Below are 22,820 nucleotides of genomic sequence, written 5' to 3' on the forward strand. Positions count from 1 at the left end.
GCAACCTACTAATAAAAGTCTCAATCAAAGGCTCGCTGCAGGTCTCGCTGTTCGTTGCGGACATCGAAGGACGGAAGTAAAACGTCTCTTAATCAGAATCAGAATGAGAATACCTTTATTGTCATTGCATGGAAACAACGAGATTGATCAGCAACCCAGCTCAGTGCTTTTAAAACAACCTACATAAAATACTCTTAAGACAACATTTAACAACATATTGCACAGCAGATCTCGATCAGTTAATCAAGTGGTGAGTGTTCAGGTAAGTGCAGAGTTACACAACAGCTAAGCACACAAGCTCGACATACCTAATAATAATACAACAATATAGTAGTTTAAAACAGCGCATTTGTCAATGGGATGGGAAGTGAAAAAGTTGTATCGGGACACTCCTAAAGGTAACATTGTTGAACTTTGGCAGCTAAAAGGATCACTGATCAGAATACTTGTCAGAATGTTGTCACAGCCTGGTAATAATGTCACTAGTATATAAAGTGTCACAGCCTGGTAATAATGTCACTAGTATATAAAGTGTCTAAGCCTGGTAATAATGTCACTAGTATATAAAGTGTCTAAGCCTGGTAATAATGTCACTAGTATATAAAGTGTCACAGCCTGGTAATAATGTCACTAGTATATAAAGTGTCTAAGCCTGGTAATAATGTCACTAGTATATAAAGTGTCTAAGCCTGGTAATAATGTCACTAGTATATAAAGTGTCACAGCCTGGTAATAATGTCACTAGTATATAAAGTGTCTAAGCCTGGTAATAATGTCACTAGTATATAAAGTGTCTAAGCCTGGTAATAATGTCACTAGTATATAAAGTGTCTAAGCCTGGTAATAATGTGGCTATATAAAAGTTGTCTTGTTTCCAGGGGAATATGGAATGTTCCATATGTAACCAGCGTGTACCTGATCAAGGCCAGCCTCCTCCGCTCAGAGCTCTCAGACCAAGATCTATTTGGCTCACATGCATTGGACCCTGACATGGCTTTTTGTCAACGTGTGAGAAATAAGGTGATTGACATATAAGCCAGTGGTTCTTCTGGCCTATCCTCAGTCATGTAAAGCAGCAGAAATGTAAACATGTCTTTGCAGGAAGTCTTCCTGTATGTCACAAACATGCAAACGTTCGGACGCATCCTGTCAACAGAAAACTATCAGAGCAGTCATCTGCACAATGATCTGTGGCAGATCTTTGAAAATCCTGAGGTAAGAATCACAATCAGGTGTTGTATGAATGCTGGAAAAGTTCACTGCTTTTCTTGGTATTTTACCAGCGTAAAATACAAACATTACGTCTTTGCGTAATGTAACACGTGCACATTAGTCACCGCCATGTTTGTTGTCAGCGACTGATAGCGATTTGGCAAAGTTTAGCTGCTAACGTTAGCTATCATTGAATGTACATTATGACTGCTAATTGTTCTGAATGACAGCCATAAACACCTTTCATTGTATTCCACAATTTGTATATCATTTCATTTATAATGGTGAGAAATAGACAATCATTTTTGTTCAATATGTTGGTTTTTTTAAACCACAAACCGGTGGGGTCTTGCTATGTTTTTGGTTGAAAAGGATATTTTTAACCACACATCAGCTTTATTCAGTGTCTATGGAACTTTATAGAGGAGGGATGTGCCCTGGTATTATTACTTTTAAACCCATATAGTTAGAGCTATCAAACGATTAAGTATTTAATTGCAAATATTTGGAATTGCATTTTGTTCATAGTTAACTCAAAATTAATCACAATTAATTGTAGATAGATGTATTTTTTATCATTAATTAGTGTACCCTAGACAGATTATTCTTTTAGTTTTTAAAACCATGACTTGACAGTTTTAACTAAATGTTTTTAAAACATTATGCTTTTCTAAACAGCACAACACAGGACTTTAACAGGCTTTTAATGACCATTTAAAAAAACTACCTGCAGTGCATTGATGTCTTGTCAGATTTTGCAAGAAGAGAGAATCTGTATTCCTGCTGTAGGAGCACTTGCATTCAGAGTAGAGGAGCTACACTTCTTTGTTTCGATGACAGTTTCATGCTTTATAATACAAAATGTGGATCATCACGATAGTGCTTTGAGTGTCAAAGATGTTTGGTAATGTGTGATATTTCTATGAATAAGTGCTTCTGGTATGATCTTTTGTGTGTTGTTTCAGGATTGGCAGGAGCGCTACATTCATGAAAACTACACTCGCATCATGAAAGATAAACTCATTTTAACCGTAAGTTGGTTAAAGAGATTTTCAAGTCCAGCAAATGTTCTCTACGATTTACTTGTCTTGTCTAATCTGTTTTAGTTATCAAAGGCTTTTGAGTTTGACTAAAAACTATTATCTCACCATACAAGACAATGTACTAGAAGATACCAATAGAAGGTCCAGGGACCTTTAATGTATTATTTCTTGAAAAATGGTGAATTTCACAAGATAAAATGTCCCTCAGTGGTTCAACATTTGCTGTGTGTGTTCCCCAGCCTTGCCCTGACGTATACTGGTTTCCAATCTTCTCCGATATGGCTTGCAACCACCTGGTTGAAGAAATGGAACACTTTGGACAGTGGTCAGGAGGCGCTAATAAGGTAAGCTTTACATTTTGTTTGCATGTTTATCAATAACAAATGTATAATATTTGTTTGATGATGTCATCCTTACATGCCCTCGTCCTTTCCCATTGAGTGAATAAGTGGATTGTTTTTGCCTGCCAGGACACTAGAATCCAAGGTGGCTACGAGAACGTCCCCACTATCGACATCCACCTGAGGCAAGTCAACTTTGACAAGGAATGGCAGAAGTTTTTACTGGACTACGTTGCGCCGATAACAGAGAAAATGTACCCTGGTTACTACACCAAGGTAAGACCCATTTAGGGAAGATACAGTAGAAATAAGTCACTCGGGCGGTCAGCCGGAAACTTGCAGAAGCAGCAAGAAAAAGGCTGGGGTTTGCATTTCAGAGTCTGACATTGTGCATCTGTAAGGACAAGTCAGAGAAGTTCCAGGACTCTTGCCATTTATTAGGGATGGATACCCAATCTAGTACTTGTTTGCCACTGATCCAATCCTGCGGTCCTGCCGGGAACCGATTCACGTAAAACCCAACGGTGCCATATTACGGGGCCTGGGTTGCGCGTGACATGACTTGGCGATCACTCCAGCAGCACTGAGAGCAGACTCAGGCAAACTACCTCTCTGTCAGGGGTGTCCAAACTTTTTGACTTGGCATTGGACTAAATACATTTGGCAGGGGGCCGAAAGCCGACAGCATGTAAAGCAATATATATACAGTATATATATACACACACATATATATATACACACACACAGTGCGTACCATATTTTTCGGACTATAAGTCGCACGGGAGTATGAGTCGCACCGGCCGAAAATGCATAATAAAGAAGGAAAAAAACATATATGTCGCACTGGAGTATAAGTCGCATTTTTGGGGGAAATGTATTTGATAAAATTCAACAGCAAGAATATACATTTGAAAGGCAATTTAAAATGTCTAAAGAATAGTGAACAACAGGCTGAATAAGTGTACGTTATATGAGGCATAAATAACCAACTGCTGTGTTAACGTAACATATTATGGTAAGAGTCATTCAAATAACTATAACATATAGAACATGCTATACGTTTACCAAACAATCTGTCACTCCTAATCGCTAAATCCCATGAAATCTTATACGTCTAGTCTCTTACGTCAATGACATCAATAATATTATTGGATATTTTACGCTAATGTGTTAATCATTTCACACATAAGTCGCTCCCGAGTATAAGTCGCACCCTTGGCCAAACTATGAAAAAAACTGTGACTTATAGTCCGAAAAATACGGTATATATATATATGTACATATTAAATGAATATATATCATTGGATAGTAATTGTATGTGAAAGACTTCTACCTTGTTGACGAATCAGAAATATCAAGCAGCTAAAATGCACCAAAGATGTAAGTGTGGAGAGAGTGTTGTGCATTTTTCCCTGAGTGCATTGTAAAGGATTTAAATGGGTGCCATTTTATATATCCACTAAGTTCAGGAAGCAGGTTGTGTTATGTGTGACCATGTGTGTTGACTTTTTGTGCGGGTTGCATTTTTGTTGGCGCCGTGACTAGGGAAGGTGGTTTGATTGAATCATAAAGTTAATGCTTTTTCTTGCCTTCACCCTTAAAGAACAATTCATTAACATTTACCCAATTTACTAATGTTGTTGATAAGATGGCAGCAAATGTGCAGCAATTAGTTTGTCAAATAATTCATATTAATTTGAAAACTGGCCAGATTCCTTATTAATTAAAGTCATGACAAACTGAAGACAGGCTGTAGTTTGGACACCCCTCCTCAAGGTAAATGTTCAATGCCAACAAAGCATTTGACTCAAAAAATGCTCAAATGTTAAGTAAAGTAAGGCTACACTTTTCCAAAAATGCACTAAGTTGATTCTAATCTACATTGGCTTTGCTATTGACATGCTACTGATTAGCATTAGCAATTTTACATGAAGATTTTAACACCTCCAAATGTGTTCATGAAGACTACAACTAACCTGCACGTTACCGTCAAACAGCTGGTGCGTAAAAGGTACAGTATTAACACTTTTTAGAGCGCAACAAAAGACTAGCTTCAGCAAAGACTGAAGTGAGGAGCCATCAACTAGTTCGGGGGTCGGCAACCCAAAATGTTGAAAGAGCCATATTGGACCAAATATACAAAAACAAATCTGTCTGGAGCCGCAAAATATTAAAAGCCATATTACATACAGATAGTGTGTCATTGATTGATTGAAACTTGTATTAGTAGATTGCACAGTACAGTACATATTCCCTACAATTGACCACTAAATGGTAACACCCCAATAAGTTTTTCCACTTGTTTAAGTCGGGGTCCACGTTAATCAATTCATGGTCACATGGTCATGAGATATAAATTGAATTAAGAGGACTTAAAGGAAACTAAATGAGCTCAAATATAGCTACAAATGAGGCATAATGATGCAATATGTACATATAGCTAGCCTAAATAGCATGTTAGCATGGATTAGCTTGCAGTGACCAAATATGTCTGATTAGCACTCCAACAAGTCAATAACATCAACAAAACTCACCTTTGTGCATTCATGCACAATGTTAAAAGTTTGGTGGACAAAATGAGACAGAAAAATGGGTGGCATAAAACACGTCCTAGAAAGTCGGAGAAAGTTGTACATGTAAACAAACTACGGTGAGTTCTAGGACCGCCAAAATGAGTAGGACAAAACGGCGCTCGCCAAATACTGGAATCAGTGAAGCATGTTTAATATAAACAGTGTGCTTTATAACAATTAGTGTCATGTTTGTCCTCCTACAGAACACATATTAACACAAAACATATATTATTTTCCCCTCACCTTTTTCCATTTTTCATACATTTTTGAAAAAGCTCCAGAGAGCCACTAGGGCGGCGCTAAAGAGCTGCGGGTTGCCGACCCCCGAACTATACAATACTGCCAGCTAACGTCTTGGACTTGCAACTGTAATTGAGACTCAGAAATGTGATAATAAAAGAAGAAAAACAACAGCTCATTTTTAAACAACATGTTTGATTGTATTATCAAAAACAATTCATATTCATGAACACACATATCTGTTCCCATCCATACTTAGTACACACCAGCTGTTCAAATCACTAATGCTAGCTAATCAGTATTATGTATATAGCATACACATGAGCATGGAGCTAGCGTAGCCTTACTTGAGCACCTGACACAAACTTGGCCTTGCTACAGCTTTGTGTTGGAGCGCTGGGAAAGCGTGTTAAGCTGTAATTCCAGTCCTGGAACTTTGCTGAGGCGCTGGTGCCAAGAGAAGGTCCAAGAACATCCCTTTGTTGGTTCCTCTGCTCCCTCTCCTGTTCTGCTGACAGACTTCTTCTTGCAGTGTGCCACTCCCTTGAACTTCGTGGTGAGGTACAAACCGGACGAGCAGCCCCTGCTCGAGCCTCACCATGACGCCTCCACATTCACTATAAACATTGCTCTCAACAGCAAAGAGGTTGACTACCAGGTAAATGTGGAGCAGCAGCAGGAGGTGATGGTGATGATGATGATGATGTGCACCACTCTCTGCTTCTTCTCCTCCATCTGTGGGCCTGAATGATGCTTGGCCAGTGTCCAGTGGCTTCCATGTGAACGCTTGCATGACTTTCCTCCTTTCTTCTGTGTCTTTTCTTGCAGGCTCAATTTGACTTGGCCTTTGTAGTTAGATATAAGCCAGATGAGCAGCCATTTTTGCGGCCACATCACGACGCCTCCACATTCACTATAAACATAGCGCTCAATGAGCGGGGCCTCGATTACCAGGTGAGTGGCACGGGAGAAACATTACACCCTCACTTTATTGACATATGAGAAGAAAGCTTAGATATGGAGGTTCATTTACACTGAATTTGTTTTCAGGGTTTCTGCAAGTATCAGCAAATCTGATTGAATACAACTTCAAACTATTGTATTTCCCATGTAGTCAAAAGCAGGGGTTCTCAACCTTTTTCACCTCGGGGCCCACTCAAATATTAACACTGGTTTAGTCATCTTACTCTTCATTTTATTGGCATTCAATATTTATATCTAAACTACTTACATAATATGAAAGCATGTGTTCATCACAAAGATTTAGTACATAAACCTAGGCTGGTTAGAGTAAGAATTACTAACCACTGCATAACACTACATAAAAAGGGACTGACAATACAATTATGTCGTGCTAAAATAAATAAACTAAATTCAAAATAGATGCGTTTCCTTGTCTAAACGGTCAATAAAATGAAAGTGCAAATGAGAATACTGCTTCACCACTTGAGTCATAGTTTTTGCGCTTAAGAAACTTCTCTATGACTTTTGGACTTCTTCTGTTAGTTTGATATTGTCATTACTGGAAAAGTGTATTACCACTGCAGCCCACTAGGGCAGTGGTCCCCAACCACCAGGCCGTGGCCCGGTACCGGTCAGTGGATCGATTGGTACCGGGCCGCACAAGAAATTAAAAAAAAGAATAATAATAATATATTTTTTAATTTTTAATTAAATCAACATAAAAAACCCAAGATACACTTACAATTAGTGCACCAACACAAAAAACCTCCCTCCCCCATTTACACAAAAGGGTTGTTTCTTTCTGTTATTAATATTTCTGGTTCCTACATTATATATCAATATAGATCAATACAGTCTGCAGTCCGTAAGCACACATGATTGTATTTTTTTATGACCAAACCCCCCCCCCCCTGGTCCGTGGGACAATTTTTCAAGCATTGAAAAAGTTACAAAAAGGTTGGGGACCACTACTCTAGGGGACACTCACGGCCAAACAATGGGCCCTGGCCCTATGGCTAAGAAACACTGGTTAGACTCAAAAGCATACAAATCTTCTGTATAGACAAGATTGTAAGCATTTGACAATAATAATGTTAAATATTTGACATTGACCGTGGCCTAAGCGCTAATGTAATCCTGATATATAACAATAACAATGCAAGTAACCTTTCCAAACACAATAAACATATTTTGCCATTACTGTTGTATTTTAACCAATGTAGGTCAATAACTTCATTATCCTCAATAAAAAAATTCAAACATGAAAAATATTTCCGCAGTGAATTTTTTTACACTGAATTTTTATAGACCGATTTTTGTTTAGGCAGCGAATTTTTAAACAATGTATTTTAACAAACTGAATTTTTAAACTGGCTCATTTTTCTCACCCATTTGTATTCAATTAAACTGTCAGCATCGTCAATTCAGATCACAAAATTCAACTGCAATAAATTCAGTGGCACAAATGAACCTCCAAAATAGACAGAAAAAGAGCAATAAAGATTAAGATTAAAGATTAAAGTAGCAATGATTGTCACACACACACTAGATGTGGTGAAATTTGTCCTCTGCATTTGTCCCATCCCCTTGGGGAGCAGTGGGCAGCAGCGGCGCCGCGCCCGGGAATCATTTTGGTGATTTAACCCCCAACTCCAACCCTTTGTTGCTGAGTGCCAAGTATAGAGAGTTGATCATTAAAAGTGGGTCAGCACTAAGACCGGCATGTTCATCACATTTCTGGTGTTTCACACCTTTTCATTTCACTTGTTGTCAATTCCACATGTGTAACTTTGTCCCCTTTTGCATGGCCCGTCTTTTTAAAGAAGGAATCTAAAAGCCAAGAGCTTTATTTTTCTTGTTGCATCCATCTAGTTTCCCTCAACATGATTTTTGCTTTCTGCTAATTGACAATTTGTGACGCTGATGTGACGCTACACATTCCTTTTGTGATGTCACTACCATGCAAGTAGCCTTCTATTTGACACATTATTAAAGATGCACCTCTGTGCTAATAATTGATCAATACATGTTCAACTCATAACTGTCCAGGTCATTCAATTGTATTTTCATGAATAGGAATTAAAAAACAATAGTTTTATTTGACTTTCAAAATTGAGAAACAGAGCGTTTCAACGAGCAATGACCACATCGAAAAAAATGTAATTTTGATTTCATATTTCATACAACAAAAATGTAATTTAGCAGTCAGCACAAACGACAAAGCAGAAGTTGACTTTGAAAGACCAGAGCGCCTTGTGTTGATTTATAGAAAGATGCTGATCTATAATCATATAGACCTTTGGAGGCCAACACAAAACCACACACACGCCAATCACTTGACATTTCTGCAAAATGGTCATTTTCACTTTTGTTATATGAAATATGAAATGAAAAACAAGTTTTTTGATCTGGCTTTTTGGGACTTGAAATTCAAATAAATCAATTATACAGTATTTGTTTTTCATGAGAAGATATACCGAGCTGTCAACCTCACTGTCTTCTAGTCCTGCTTTCCTGGTCCCTTCAAACTATCTAGTCCTGCTTTCCTGGTCTCTTCAAACTATCTAGTCCTGCTTTCCTGGTCTCTTCAAACTATCTAGTCCTGCTTTCCTGGTCCCTTCAAACTATCTAGTCCTGCTTTCCTGGTCTCTTCAAACTATCTAGTCCTGCTTTCCTGGTCTCTTCAAACTATCTAGTCCTGCTTTCCTGGTCTCTTCAAACTATCTAGTCCTGCTTTCCTGGTCCCTTCAAACTATCTAGTCCTGCTTTCCTGGTCCCTTCAAACTATCTAGTCCTGCTTTCCTGGTCTCTTCAAACTATCTAGTCCTGCTTTCCTGGTCCCTTCAAACTATCTAGTCCTGCTTTCCTGGTCTCTTCAAACTATCTAGTCCTGCTTTCCTGGTCCCTTCAAACTATCTAGTCCTGCTTTCCTGGTCCCTTCAAACTATCTAGTCCTGCTTTCCTGGTCCCTTCAAACTATCTAGTCCTGCTTTCCTGGTCCCTTCAAACTATCTAGTCCTGCTTTCCTGGTCCCTTCAAACTATCTAGTCCTGCTTTCCTGGTCCCTTCAAACTATCTAGTCCTGCTTTCCTGGTCCCTTCAAACTATCTAGTCCTGCTTTCCTGGTCCCTTCAAACTATCTAGTCCTGCTTTCCTGGTCCCTTCAAACTATCTAGTCCTGCTTTCCTGGTCCCTTCAAACTATCTAGTCCTGCTTTCCTTTGGCATTGAATTGATGTCACTTCATTTTTTGAGCTGAATTGTTTTTACATGAAATTATGCTGACAATTTCATGGAAGAAAATTGTGTGAACAAAATTTGTGGGTTTAAAAAATGTATTTGTTGAAAAACAGACAGTGTTTTAACATTCAGTGCAAAAGAAGAAATATTCATTGCTACATTTAATGCTTGACTTTTGAAGCAATACATATTTTGGCTCTGAATTTGTTTTACACTATTTTAACTGACTGCATTTTTAAACACACGTTTTTGCCCACAATTTTGTATTCAATGAAAAAAAAATTCAGGTCACCAAATTGAAACGCCAACAATCAGGGGGGAAAAAGCTTCCGTAATAAAGATCCAAACTAACTAACCTCTGCTGCTACTACTACATTGTAAATGCACTGCTGCTACTACTACATGCTTCGGCTCCGCTCGGCAACACTCGGGCGCGTTCGTGACAGTAAGCGCTGCGAGTCACGTGGTACACCGAATCAATCAAATGAACAGCGCGAATAAACAATTGGACACGAATAATTCATCTCTGCCTTAAGTACACATTTGGTGTAAATATGATTAGAAGACGTATTAACCTCACCTGGACAAACTTTTCAGCTTCGCACTTTTTTGTCAACTTAAGAAGATCGAGCAGGAGGGACCGTCATGTGTATCAAGACTGCCTGTTTGCGCATGCGCGACAGAAGTCAGCCACTTCCGTTCTCGACGACGTTTTTTTTTTTTTCCAAAATGAAGGCGTTTTGCCAAACTATCTACTAATTACCCCAAGTAGTCGACAACTTCATTATTCAAATTTGAAACTGCCATTTTTAATCATCCAGTGACATTTCTGTGGTCCTACAACCGGAAGTAAGGAAGCTTGGTTACAAGATGATGCCGGAAGTGCTCTTGTTAGTGCACTTTTGGCCGGAAGTTACAAGGCGCATGCGCAAATGGACGGTCGAGTCAACCGGGAGAGTGACACAAATAGACGGTGAGCTGACATGAGAAAAAGTGCCTAGAAAATGAATTTCGCTCCCACGTCTAAGCACAACTTGTTCAATGCATTTTTGCATAGATAATACCCTTCTGGACTTTGGGTTAAAAGTTCAGAACATGATACCTAGCCAAATTTTGTCACAAGCCAGAAATGTATATAGAGGTAAATCACAAAAAACGAAAATCTTGTGCTGCAGTTTTGGCTTGTAAAATATGTCTTATTCATTTTGGCAACACAAAATCTTTCTCAAATATCATAAATACATATACCTAACATCTGAAACAAATATTGGTGCCTTAGTATACTCATATGTGAATTTAGATCATGAAATGTAGCAAATTTCTTAAAAAACGATTCAACTGAAGTGATTTGCCCCAGCACAATGAAGCACACACTTATTAAATTTAGCTAAAAGCTTATGTATCATACATTAAAAAAATGTCACAACCTTCTATGTAATCAAAGGTACAAAAGAAGTAACACACCGTGGCCAAAAGTGGCTTAAAATCTAGCAAAATATTACCATGCACCCCAAAACTGGAATAAGGCAAAAATGGACAAGATTAAAATAGATGCAGTAAAGGCCCAAATTGGTATAAAATATGATAAATATTTATTAAAGTAGCAAATTGTTTCACAGCATGTGTCATTTATACCCCCCCCCCCCCACACACACACACACACACAAACACACACAAAAGACCAAAACAAATTTGAAAAAAAAGGTAATACAGACATTATTTAAGCTTTACCGTTAAAATGGCAGTGTGGCATCTCGATAATCAAACATCTTGATAAAGAAACAAAAGTGGCAAATTTTACATGGTGACATGGTGCGTGATGGTGATGTGCCTGATGGCAGAGGTACCCTGTCTGCTAACGATAATGTCTCAACAAAAACCATTTCAGAGACGTTGCGCTGGGGAGGGCAGTGGAAAACCAGCTGGGGGAAATCACGGACCAACCTTCTTTTCAGTTTATCCCTCCTGAAACATAAAGTTAAAGGGAAATATGAGCACATTACACACAGACACACAGACACAGACACACACACACACACACACACACACACACACACACACACACACACACACACACACACACACACACATCAATGATAATCAAATTACTTTAAACATACTCTCATAGCCTTTATGGCACATATGTCAGAGTCAAGGCCCGCGGGCCATATCCGGCCCGCGAGAAGGTTTTTTACGGCCCTTGGGATGATCTTGATTTATTATTAGAACCGGCCCGCAGACCGCAGATCTTTTACACGCACCAAGCGGATGCCGGTCCAAGGTTCCGAAAGGGGGCGAGCGGCCCGCCGGGACGCGCCTGCCGGCCGAAGGGCTGCAGCCCGGCCGTCAGTCGCGGAGCCCGCCGTGCCACGCGCGCCAAGGGGGCGGGCCGAAACCCGGCCCCGAGGCCCTGAGACTTCTGCTTTGTTTCCCCAAACCGCGCGTCACCGCCGGGCCCGCACCACCGTCGGGCTGCAGCCCGAGCGTCGGTGGCGGAACCCGTCATGTGCCGCGCGCGCCAAGCGGAGCGGGGGGGTCAAGCGGGCCGAAACCCGCAGGCCACCCCCTCACCACGAGGCCCTGAGACTTCTGCGTTTGACCCCTACGCGCGGCCCGTCGGGACGCGCCCGCCGTCAAGCCACGAGGGCCAGCCGTCGGGTCGCGGAGCCCGCCGTGCCACGCGCGCCAAGGGGCGGGGGGTTTCGGGCACCCAACTCGCCTCCCTCCCACGGAGGGAGGAGGGGGGTTTAATGTGAACATTACTGTGCAATCACATATTTAGAGTTTTTACTCAATTCAAGTTTAAAAGTTAAAGTTTAATATTTGTTTTCACTGCATGTTACTTCTCCTTAAACAAAGTGTTGTTTTTGATTTATAGATTTTTGCACTTTATTTTATTGTATTTCAATTTAATTATATTTTAAAAATATTTCAGTTGAGTGGATGATAGAAAATTGCTATTATTGTTTTTTTCTTTGAAGTAAATTTAGCCCACTTTTGCTAAAATAGAAAATATAGGCTACTGATGGTGCCTTGAATACCGGTTTCTTTCATTTAATGTTCATGTTATGGGGATTTTTATATAAAGGAAATTTGTCTTTTGTGTCTGTTGAAAATTAAAGATTACTGACAGAGCCATAAGAAAATATTGCTTTATTTATCTGATCATATTGGAATATATTTGTTAGGTTTTCAGTAGGTTCAATTAGGTTCACTAGACTATATGCGTCATTTAAAAATTTTTCAATGAACATTCGAACAGTCCGGCCCTCGGCTTGTAGCTAAATTTTTTATTTGGCCCTCCGTCCATTTGACTTTGACACCCCTGCTTTATGGGGAGAGACTAAATCTATAAATAATAAACTTTTCAGTATGAATATTTTATTATTTTTGTTTCAGTTACCTGTAGCCTGAAGCATCAAGATCTTCGTGCTTCTTAACGGTGTCCACGAACAACTTCCTTAGCTTGTCCATTCTCAGCACCTCTTTGTCAATTATAATCCTTTGACGGATCACTTGGTCACAGAAGAGGTTGTAGCTGTCAGCAAAGGGTTGTCTGAAAACACACACACACACACACACACTTAACATGTGCAAAGAGTCATGCTTTCAAAGCTGTATCTTAAGCAAAACTAAATATAAGCTGCATGTTGTTGAAATTTTTTTTACTTTTTAAATGTGAGCAAAATGACAGTACAGTGTAATTACTCACATTTGTTCATCTCTGGTTGCAGTGTGCGTTGCTGTAGACAGTGACAAGAACCTGGTGTACTGTCTGTAACAGGTCCTATGGTACCGGACCTCTATAGCAACACAGTCTTTGTCGTTGATGTGCAGAAGAATGGCAGCATCTTTCTTAATCTCAGCTGCCTTCAGCAACTGGCCTTTAAAAGAAAAATAATTAGAATAAGCTTTATTGGCAAAATCAGAGATTTACAAGTAAAAAAGTGTGTGTGTGTGTGTGTGTCTTGAGTGGGGGGTTGGAGAGGTATTTATGACCCTGTGATTTACGACTCTGTGATGTGAGCTGCTGAACTCCCAGCTAAACATTCCAAGATTCAAGATATCTATTGTCATATGCACAGATAAACAGACAGTCACACTGCACAATGAAAAGCTTATTTTGCTGGTCCCCCTTGCAAATTCACAAAATATAAATATAAATATAAACTTAAGCTAAATAAAGAATCACAGAATATAACAATTAAACAAGAATAAACTTAAACTATATTGCACACTTACAATAAACTTACTAAAAATGTAAATGCTAAGGATGTTTAATACTAATAAATATAATAAAATAAAATAAGAAACAAAAATAAAGAAATAAGATAAAGTAAATTAAAGTGTGGATCTTACAACAGATCTATAGTGGGCATGAGTAGACAGAAGCAGTATTGCACATTCAGTTCACAGTGAAGATGATAATGGATGATATGACAATGATGATGTATAAAGTGCACTATGCATTCTTCAATTATTGTAGCAGCAGTGGAGGTGACATGAAGTCACAGCAGGGATGTGGGTAGTGGTCACAGTTCAGTCAGTTCAGGGATGAGGGGTGAGGTGTGAAGGTGTGCGGGGGGAGGGGTGGGGGTTGTGATGTGTAAATCAGTCCAGGGGTGTGTGTGTGTGTGTGTGTGTGTGTGTGTGGGGGGGGGAGAGAGAGATTGGGGCTGTGGTGTGAAGGTATATGGGGGGATGGGTGGGGCTTCCTTTTCTAGGCCAGTGGTTCTCAAACTTTTAAATTCCAAGGTCTCCCCTTAACTCTGACAGTGTATAAATGGTCCATTTGGTTATTACAAAGTAACAACACATTCTTTCAATCCTACGCTATGTACTGTAACATTATTACTATAGATTCACACACGTGTGTGTGTGTGTGTGTGTGTGTGTGTGTGTGTGTGTGTGTGTGTGTGTGTGTGTGTGTGTGTGTGTGTGTGTGTGTGTGTGTGTGTGTGTGTGTGTGTGTGTGTGTGTGTGTGTGTCACATACCTGCCGACACGGTTTCTGCTTGTGTGAGTTGATCCCTCTGGCGTTTTCCTCCCACACGAGTGTACTTTTCCACTTTTTGACAAATTATACAGATGGCTGGCAGGACGGGGCCGGCAGAAGCAACGGGCAAACCTGAACGAGATCGAAGTTTCTTTCGGGGAGTTTCAGACGTGCCTGCTGACTGACCTGCGGCTGCAGATGGTTCTCCCACCGCCCGTGCGGTCCTTTTCTCGGCATAAAACAATGCAGATTTATCTGTAAAACGTCGGTAGCATGTTGCGTGAAACCCAGCGTCGTCAGGAATAGCGTCAAAATCTACATCCGAGCAATGTTTATAGATTTCTGCCAGATGCTTGTTCTGGTCTTGCAGACAAAGCCACTGTTTTAAATAGTTTCTGTATGTGTCCCACCGTGTCCGAGTGAAGTGCTGGACGTCCTCATTGTTCACAGATGAAAGATGCATATAGCATCTTTTATTTTCCTCTTTACGCACTTTTTTTCTAACTTTTGAGGTCTTTCGTTCCTCTTCACTCTCGGATGTTGTCGTCGCCATAGCAGGTATGTTGTTAGAATAAAGCTGCTACCTGATTGGTCCATGTGACCAAAACCGCGCCACTCCCCACTAGATATCACTGCGCCTCACTGAAAAATAGTACCGGCTTTCAACACCGATTACACAAAATGGGCTAGGTGTCAATTTCCGAACTTTTGGTATCTTACTTACTACCAGTAAATCTATTTTATGAAGTAAAAATGATGTTGTGCCGTTGGTGTGGGAGCGAAACTGAACGATATGAGCCTTGACCACAGGCACTAAAAAGGAGGCGAGTTGGAATCTATAAACTCAGTTGGGATTAAAAGCATTTATTTTCACTTACAACTTCAAGTTACAACAAATGTTGGCCTTTTATTTCATTAAATATATTGAACAATAGTCGAATGCAGGCAGTGCTTCCTAAAACTCCTTTAAACACCTCACAATATACTTGCCTCTCTTAGTACAGTAGTGTAGTAGTACCAAGTATTCATTAAGTACCACCATAATGACAACATTAAATACAGTAGTGTAGTAGTACTAAGTATTCATTAAGTACCACCATCATGACAACATTAAATACAGTAGTGTAGTAGACCTAAGTATTCATTAAGTACCACCATAATGACATCATTAAATACAGTAGTGTAGTAGACCTAAGTATTCATTAAGTACCACCATAATGACATCATTAAATACAGTAGTGTAGTAGTACTAAGTATTCATTAAGTACCACCATAATGACATCATTAAATACAGTAGTGTAGTAGACCTAAGTATTCATTAAGTACCACCATAATGACAACATTAAATACAGTAGTGTAGTAGTACTAAGTATTCATCAAGTACCACCATAATGACATCATTAAATACAGTAGTGTAGTAGTACTAAGTATTCATTAAGTACCACCATAATGACAACATTAAATACAGTAGTGTAGTAGTACTAAGTATTCATCAAGTACCACCATAATGACATCATTAAATACAGTAGTGTAGTAGTACTAAGTATTCATTAAGTACCACCATAATGACAACATTAAATACAGTAGTGTAGTAGTACTAAGTATTCATTAAGTACCACCATAATGACAACATTAAATACAGTAGTGTAGTAGTACTAAGTATTCATTAAGTACCACCATAATGACAACATTAAATACAGTAGTGTAGTAGTACTAAGTATTCATTAAGTACCACCATAATGACAACATTAAATACAGTAGTGTAGTAGTACTAAGTATTCATTAAGTACCACCATAATGACAACATTAAATACAGTAGTGTAGTAGTACTAACTATTCATTAAGTACCACCATAATGACAACATTAAATACAGTAGTGTAGTAGACCTAAGTATTCATTAAGTACCACCATGATGACAACATTAAATACAGTAGTGTAGTAGACCTAAGTATTCATTAAGTACCACCATAATGACAACATTAAATACAGTAGTGTAGTAGACCTAAGTATTCATTAAGTACCACCATAATGACAACATTAAATACAGTAGTGTAGTAGACCTAAGTATTCATTAAGTACCACCATAATGACAACATTAAATACAGTAGTGTAGTAGTACTAAGTATTCATTAAGTACCACCATAATGACAACATTAAATACAGTAGTGTAGTAGACCTAAGTATTCATTAAGTACCACCATAATGACAACATTAAATACAGTAGTGTAGTAGACCTAAGTATTCATTAAGTACCACCATGATGACATCATTAAATACAGTAGTGTAGTAGTACTAAGTATTCATTAAGTACCACCATAATGACAACATTAAATACAGTAGTGTAGTAGACCTAAGTATTCATTAAGTACCACCATAATGACAACATTAAATACAGTAGTGTAGTAGTACTAAGTATTCATTAAGTACCACCATAATGACAACATTAAATACAGTAGTGTAGTAGACCTAAGTATTCATTAAGTACCACCATCATGACAACATTAAATACAGTAGTGTAGTAGTACTAAGTATTCATTAAGTACCACCATAATGACAACATTAAATACAGTAGTGTAGTAGACCTAAGTATTCATTAAGTACCACCATAATGACAACATTAAATACAGTAGTGTAGTAGACCTAAGTATTCATTAAGTACCACCATAATGACAACATTAAATACAGTAGTGTAGTAGACCTAAGTATTCATTAAGTACCACCATAATGACAACATTAAATACAGTAGTGTAGTAGACCTAAGTATTCATTAAGTACCACCATAATGACAACATTAAATACAGTAGTGTAGTAGTACTAAGTATTCATTAAGTACCACCATAATGACAACATTAAATACAGTAGTGTAGTAGACCTAAGTATTCATTAAGTACCACCATGATGACAACATTAAATACAGTAGTGTAGTAGACCTAAGTATTCATTAAGTACCACCATGATGACATCATTAAATACAGTAGTGTAGTAGTACTAAGTATTCATTAAGTACCACCATAATGACAACATTAAATACAGTAGTGTAGTAGACCTAAGTATTCATTAAGTACCACCATAATGACAACATTAAATACAGTAGTGTAGTAGACCTAAGTATTCATTAAGTACCACCATAATGACAACATTAAATACAGTAGTGTAGTAGACCTAAGTATTCATTAAGTACCACCATAATGACAACATTAAATACAGTAGTGTAGTAGTACTAAGTATTCATTAAGTACCACCATGATGACATCATTAAATACAGTAGTGTAGTAGACCTAAGTATTCATTAAGTACCACCATAATGACAACATTAAATACAGTAGTGTAGTAGACCTAAGTATTCATTAAGTACCACCATAATGACAACATTAAATACAGTAGTGTAGTAGTACTAAGTATTCATTAAGTACCACCATAATGACAACATTAAATACAGTAGTGTAGTAGACCTAAGTATTCATTAAGTACCACCATCATGACAACATTAAATACAGTAGTGTAGTAGTACTAAGTATTCATTAAGTACCACCATAATGACAACATTAAATACAGTAGTGTAGTAGACCTAAGTATTCATTAAGTACCACCATAATGACAACATTAAATACAGTAGTGTAGTAGACCTAAGTATTCATTAAGTACCACCATCATGACAACATTAAATACAGTAGTGTAGTAGTACTAAGTATTCATTAAGTACCACCATAATGACAACATTAAATACAGTAGTGTAGTAGACCTAAGTATTCATTAAGTACCACCATAATGACAACATTAAATACAGTAGTGTAGTAGATCTAAGTATTCATTAAGTACCACCATAATGACAACATTAAATACAGTAGTGTAGTAGACCTAAGTATTCATTAAGTACCACCATGATGACAACATTAAATACAGTAGTGTAGTAGTACCAAGTATTCATTAAGTACCACCATAATGACAACATTAAATACAGTAGTGTAGTAGTACTAAGTATTCATTAAGTACCACCATCATGACAACATTAAATACAGTAGTGTAGTAGTACTAAGTATTCATTAAGTACCACCATAATGACATCATTAAATACAGTAGTGTAGTAGACCTAAGTATTCATTAAGTACCACCATAATGACATCATTAAATACAGTAGTGTAGTAGTACTAAGTATTCATTAAGTACCACCATAATGACATCATTAAATACAGTAGTGTAGTAGACCTAAGTATTCATTAAGTACCACCATAATGACAACATTAAATACAGTAGTGTAGTAGTACTAAGTATTCATCAAGTACCACCATAATGACATCATTAAATACAGTAGTGTAGTAGTACTAAGTATTCATTAAGTACCACCATAATGACAACATTAAATACAGTAGTGTAGTAGTACTAAGTATTCATCAAGTACCACCATAATGACATCATTAAATACAGTAGTGTAGTAGTACTAAGTATTCATTAAGTACCACCATAATGACAACATTAAATACAGTAGTGTAGTAGTACTAAGTATTCATTAAGTACCACCATAATGACAACATTAAATACAGTAGTGTAGTAGTACTAAGTATTCATTAAGTACCACCATAATGACAACATTAAATACAGTAGTGTAGTAGTACTAAGTATTCATTAAGTACCACCATAATGACAACATTAAATACAGTAGTGTAGTAGTACTAAGTATTCATTAAGTACCACCATAATGACAACATTAAATACAGTAGTGTAGTAGTACTAACTATTCATTAAGTACCACCATAATGACAACATTAAATACAGTAGTGTAGTAGACCTAAGTATTCATTAAGTACCACCATGATGACAACATTAAATACAGTAGTGTAGTAGACCTAAGTATTCATTAAGTACCACCATAATGACAACATTAAATACAGTAGTGTAGTAGACCTAAGTATTCATTAAGTACCACCATAATGACAACATTAAATACAGTAGTGTAGTAGACCTAAGTATTCATTAAGTACCACCATAATGACAACATTAAATACAGTAGTGTAGTAGTACTAAGTATTCATTAAGTACCACCATAATGACAACATTAAATACAGTAGTGTAGTAGACCTAAGTATTCATTAAGTACCACCATAATGACAACATTAAATACAGTAGTGTAGTAGACCTAAGTATTCATTAAGTACCACCATGATGACATCATTAAATACAGTAGTGTAGTAGTACTAAGTATTCATTAAGTACCACCATAATGACAACATTAAATACAGTAGTGTAGTAGACCTAAGTATTCATTAAGTACCACCATAATGACAACATTAAATACAGTAGTGTAGTAGTACTAAGTATTCATTAAGTACCACCATAATGACAACATTAAATACAGTAGTGTAGTAGACCTAAGTATTCATTAAGTACCACCATCATGACAACATTAAATACAGTAGTGTAGTAGTACTAAGTATTCATTAAGTACCACCATAATGACAACATTAAATACAGTAGTGTAGTAGACCTAAGTATTCATTAAGTACCACCATAATGACAACATTAAATACAGTAGTGTAGTAGACCTAAGTATTCATTAAGTACCACCATAATGACAACATTAAATACAGTAGTGTAGTAGACCTAAGTATTCATTAAGTACCACCATAATGACAACATTAAATACAGTAGTGTAGTAGACCTAAGTATTCATTAAGTACCACCATGACAACATTAAATACAGTAGTGTAGTAGACCTAAGTAGTCATTAAGTACCACCATGACAACATTAAATACAGTAGTGTAGTAGACCTAAGTATTCATTAAGTACCACCATGATGACAACATTAAATACAGTAGTGTAGTAGACCTAAGTATTCATTAAGTACCACCATAATGACAACATTAAATACAGTAGTGTAGTAGACCTAAGTATTCATTAAGTACCACCATCATGACAACATTAAATACAGTAGTGTAGTAGACCTAAGTATTCATTAAGTACCACCATGATGACAACATTAAATACTGTAGTGTAGTAGACCTAAGTATTCATTAAGTACCACCATAATGACAACATTAAATACAGTAGTGTAGTAGTACTAAGTATTCATTAAGTACCACCATAATGACAACATTAAATACAGTAGTGTAGTAGACCTAAGTATTCATTAAGTACCACCATGATGACAACATTAAATACAGTAGTGTAGTAGACCTAAGTATTCATTAAGTACCACCATGATGACATCATTAAATACAGTAGTGTAGTAGTACTAAGTATTCATTAAGTACCACCATAATGACAACATTAAATACAGTAGTGTAGTAGACCTAAGTATTCATTAAGTACCACCATAATGACAACATTAAATACAGTAGTGTAGTAGTACTAAGTATTCATTAAGTACCACCATAATGACAACATTAAATACAGTAGTGTAGTAGACCTAAGTATTCATTAAGTACCACCATCATGACAACATTAAATACAGTAGTGTAGTAGTACTAAGTATTCATTAAGTACCACCATAATGACAACATTAAATACAGTAGTGTAGTAGACCTAAGTATTCATTAAGTACCACCATAATGACAACATTAAATACAGTAGTGTAGTAGATCTAAGTATTCATTAAGTACCACCATAATGACAACATTAAATACAGTAGTGTAGTAGACCTAAGTATTCATTAAGTACCACCATGATGACAACATTAAATACAGTAGTGTAGTAGACCTAAGTATTCATTAAGTACCACCATAATGACAACATTAAATACAGTAGTGTAGTAGACCTAAGTATTCATTAAGTACCACCATAATGACAACATTAAATACAGTAGTGTAGTAGACCTAAGTATTCATTAAGTACCACCATAATGACAACATTAAATACAGTAGTGTAGTAGTACTAAGTATTCATTAAGTACCACCATGATGACATCATTAAATACAGTAGTGTAGTAGACCTAAGTATTCATTAAGTACCACCATAATGACAACATTAAATACAGTAGTGTAGTAGACCTAAGTATTCATTAAGTACCACCATAATGACAACATTAAATACAGTAGTGTAGTAGTACTAAGTATTCATTAAGTACCACCATAATGACAACATTAAATACAGTAGTGTAGTAGACCTAAGTATTCATTAAGTACCACCATCATGACAACATTAAATACAGTAGTGTAGTAGTACTAAGTATTCATTAAGTACCACCATAATGACAACATTAAATACAGTAGTGTAGTAGACCTAAGTATTCATTAAGTACCACCATAATGACAACATTAAATACAGTAGTGTAGTAGTACTAAGTATTCATTAAGTACCACCATAATGACAACATTAAATACAGTAGTGTAGTAGACCTAAGTATTCATTAAGTACCACCATAATGACAACATTAAATACAGTAGTGTAGTAGATCTAAGTATTCATTAAGTACCACCATAATGACAACATTAAATACAGTAGTGTAGTAGACCTAAGTATTCATTAAGTACCACCATGATGACAACATTAAATACAGTAGTGTAGTAGACCTAAGTATTCATTAAGTACCACCATGATGACATCATTAAATACAGTAGTGTAGTAGTACTAAGTATTCATTAAGTACCACCATAATGACAACATTAAATACAGTAGTGTAGTAGACCTAAGTATTCATTAAGTACCACCATAATGACAACATTAAATACAGTAGTGTAGTAGTACTAAGTATTCATTAAGTACCACCATAATGACAACATTAAATACAGTAGTGTAGTAGACCTAAGTATTCATTAAGTACCACCATCATGACAACATTAAATACAGTAGTGTAGTAGTACTAAGTATTCATTAAGTACCACCATAATGACAACATTAAATACAGTAGTGTAGTAGACCTAAGTATTCATTAAGTACCACCATAATGACAACATTAAATACAGTAGTGTAGTAGATCTAAGTATTCATTAAGTACCACCATAATGACAACATTAAATACAGTAGTGTAGTAGACCTAAGTATTCATTAAGTACCACCATGATGACAACATTAAATACAGTAGTGTAGTAGACCTAAGTATTCATTAAGTACCACCATAATGACAACATTAAATACAGTAGTGTAGTAGACCTAAGTATTCATTAAGTACCACCATAATGACAACATTAAATACAGTAGTGTAGTAGACCTAAGTATTCATTAAGTACCACCATAATGACAACATTAAATACAGTAGTGTAGTAGTACTAAGTATTCA

General features: G+C 37.0%; 2 protein-coding genes across 3 annotated transcripts in view; one reads left to right on the forward strand and one right to left on the reverse strand.

Moving 5' to 3' along the window:
• plod1a (procollagen-lysine, 2-oxoglutarate 5-dioxygenase 1a) overlaps positions 1–22,820 on the forward strand; it is a 51,062-nt gene that overhangs the window by 25,928 nt on the left and 2,314 nt on the right. The window contains exons 13-18 of one of the 2 annotated variants that reach the window (XM_062052457.1): positions 879–1,020; positions 1,102–1,215; positions 2,178–2,243; positions 2,495–2,599; positions 2,726–2,872; positions 5,942–6,067. In XM_062052457.1, coding sequence (XP_061908441.1) covers positions 879–1,020; positions 1,102–1,215; positions 2,178–2,243; positions 2,495–2,599; positions 2,726–2,872; positions 5,942–6,067 — 700 coding nt within the window. Of the gene's footprint in view, positions 1–878; positions 1,021–1,101; positions 1,216–2,177; positions 2,244–2,494; positions 2,600–2,725; positions 2,873–5,941; positions 6,068–6,237; positions 6,364–22,820 lie in introns of both variants that reach the window. The other variant, XM_062052456.1, reaches the window with a different exon arrangement.
• Positions 11,345–15,422, reverse strand: LOC133653234 (uncharacterized). The gene is made up of 6 exons (XM_062052314.1): positions 14,793–15,422; positions 14,607–14,738; positions 13,324–13,495; positions 13,015–13,167; positions 11,459–11,576; positions 11,345–11,380 (listed from the first exon to the last, which is right to left on the reverse strand). Exons 1-6 carry the CDS (start codon positions 15,157–15,159, stop codon positions 11,345–11,347), a joined length of 978 nt encoding a protein of 325 aa, XP_061908298.1. The 5' UTR covers positions 15,160–15,422.

This window comes from Entelurus aequoreus, linkage group LG07 (genome assembly GCF_033978785.1).
Source record: "Entelurus aequoreus isolate RoL-2023_Sb linkage group LG07, RoL_Eaeq_v1.1, whole genome shotgun sequence".
Classification (NCBI taxonomy): domain Eukaryota; kingdom Metazoa; phylum Chordata; class Actinopteri; order Syngnathiformes; family Syngnathidae; genus Entelurus; species Entelurus aequoreus.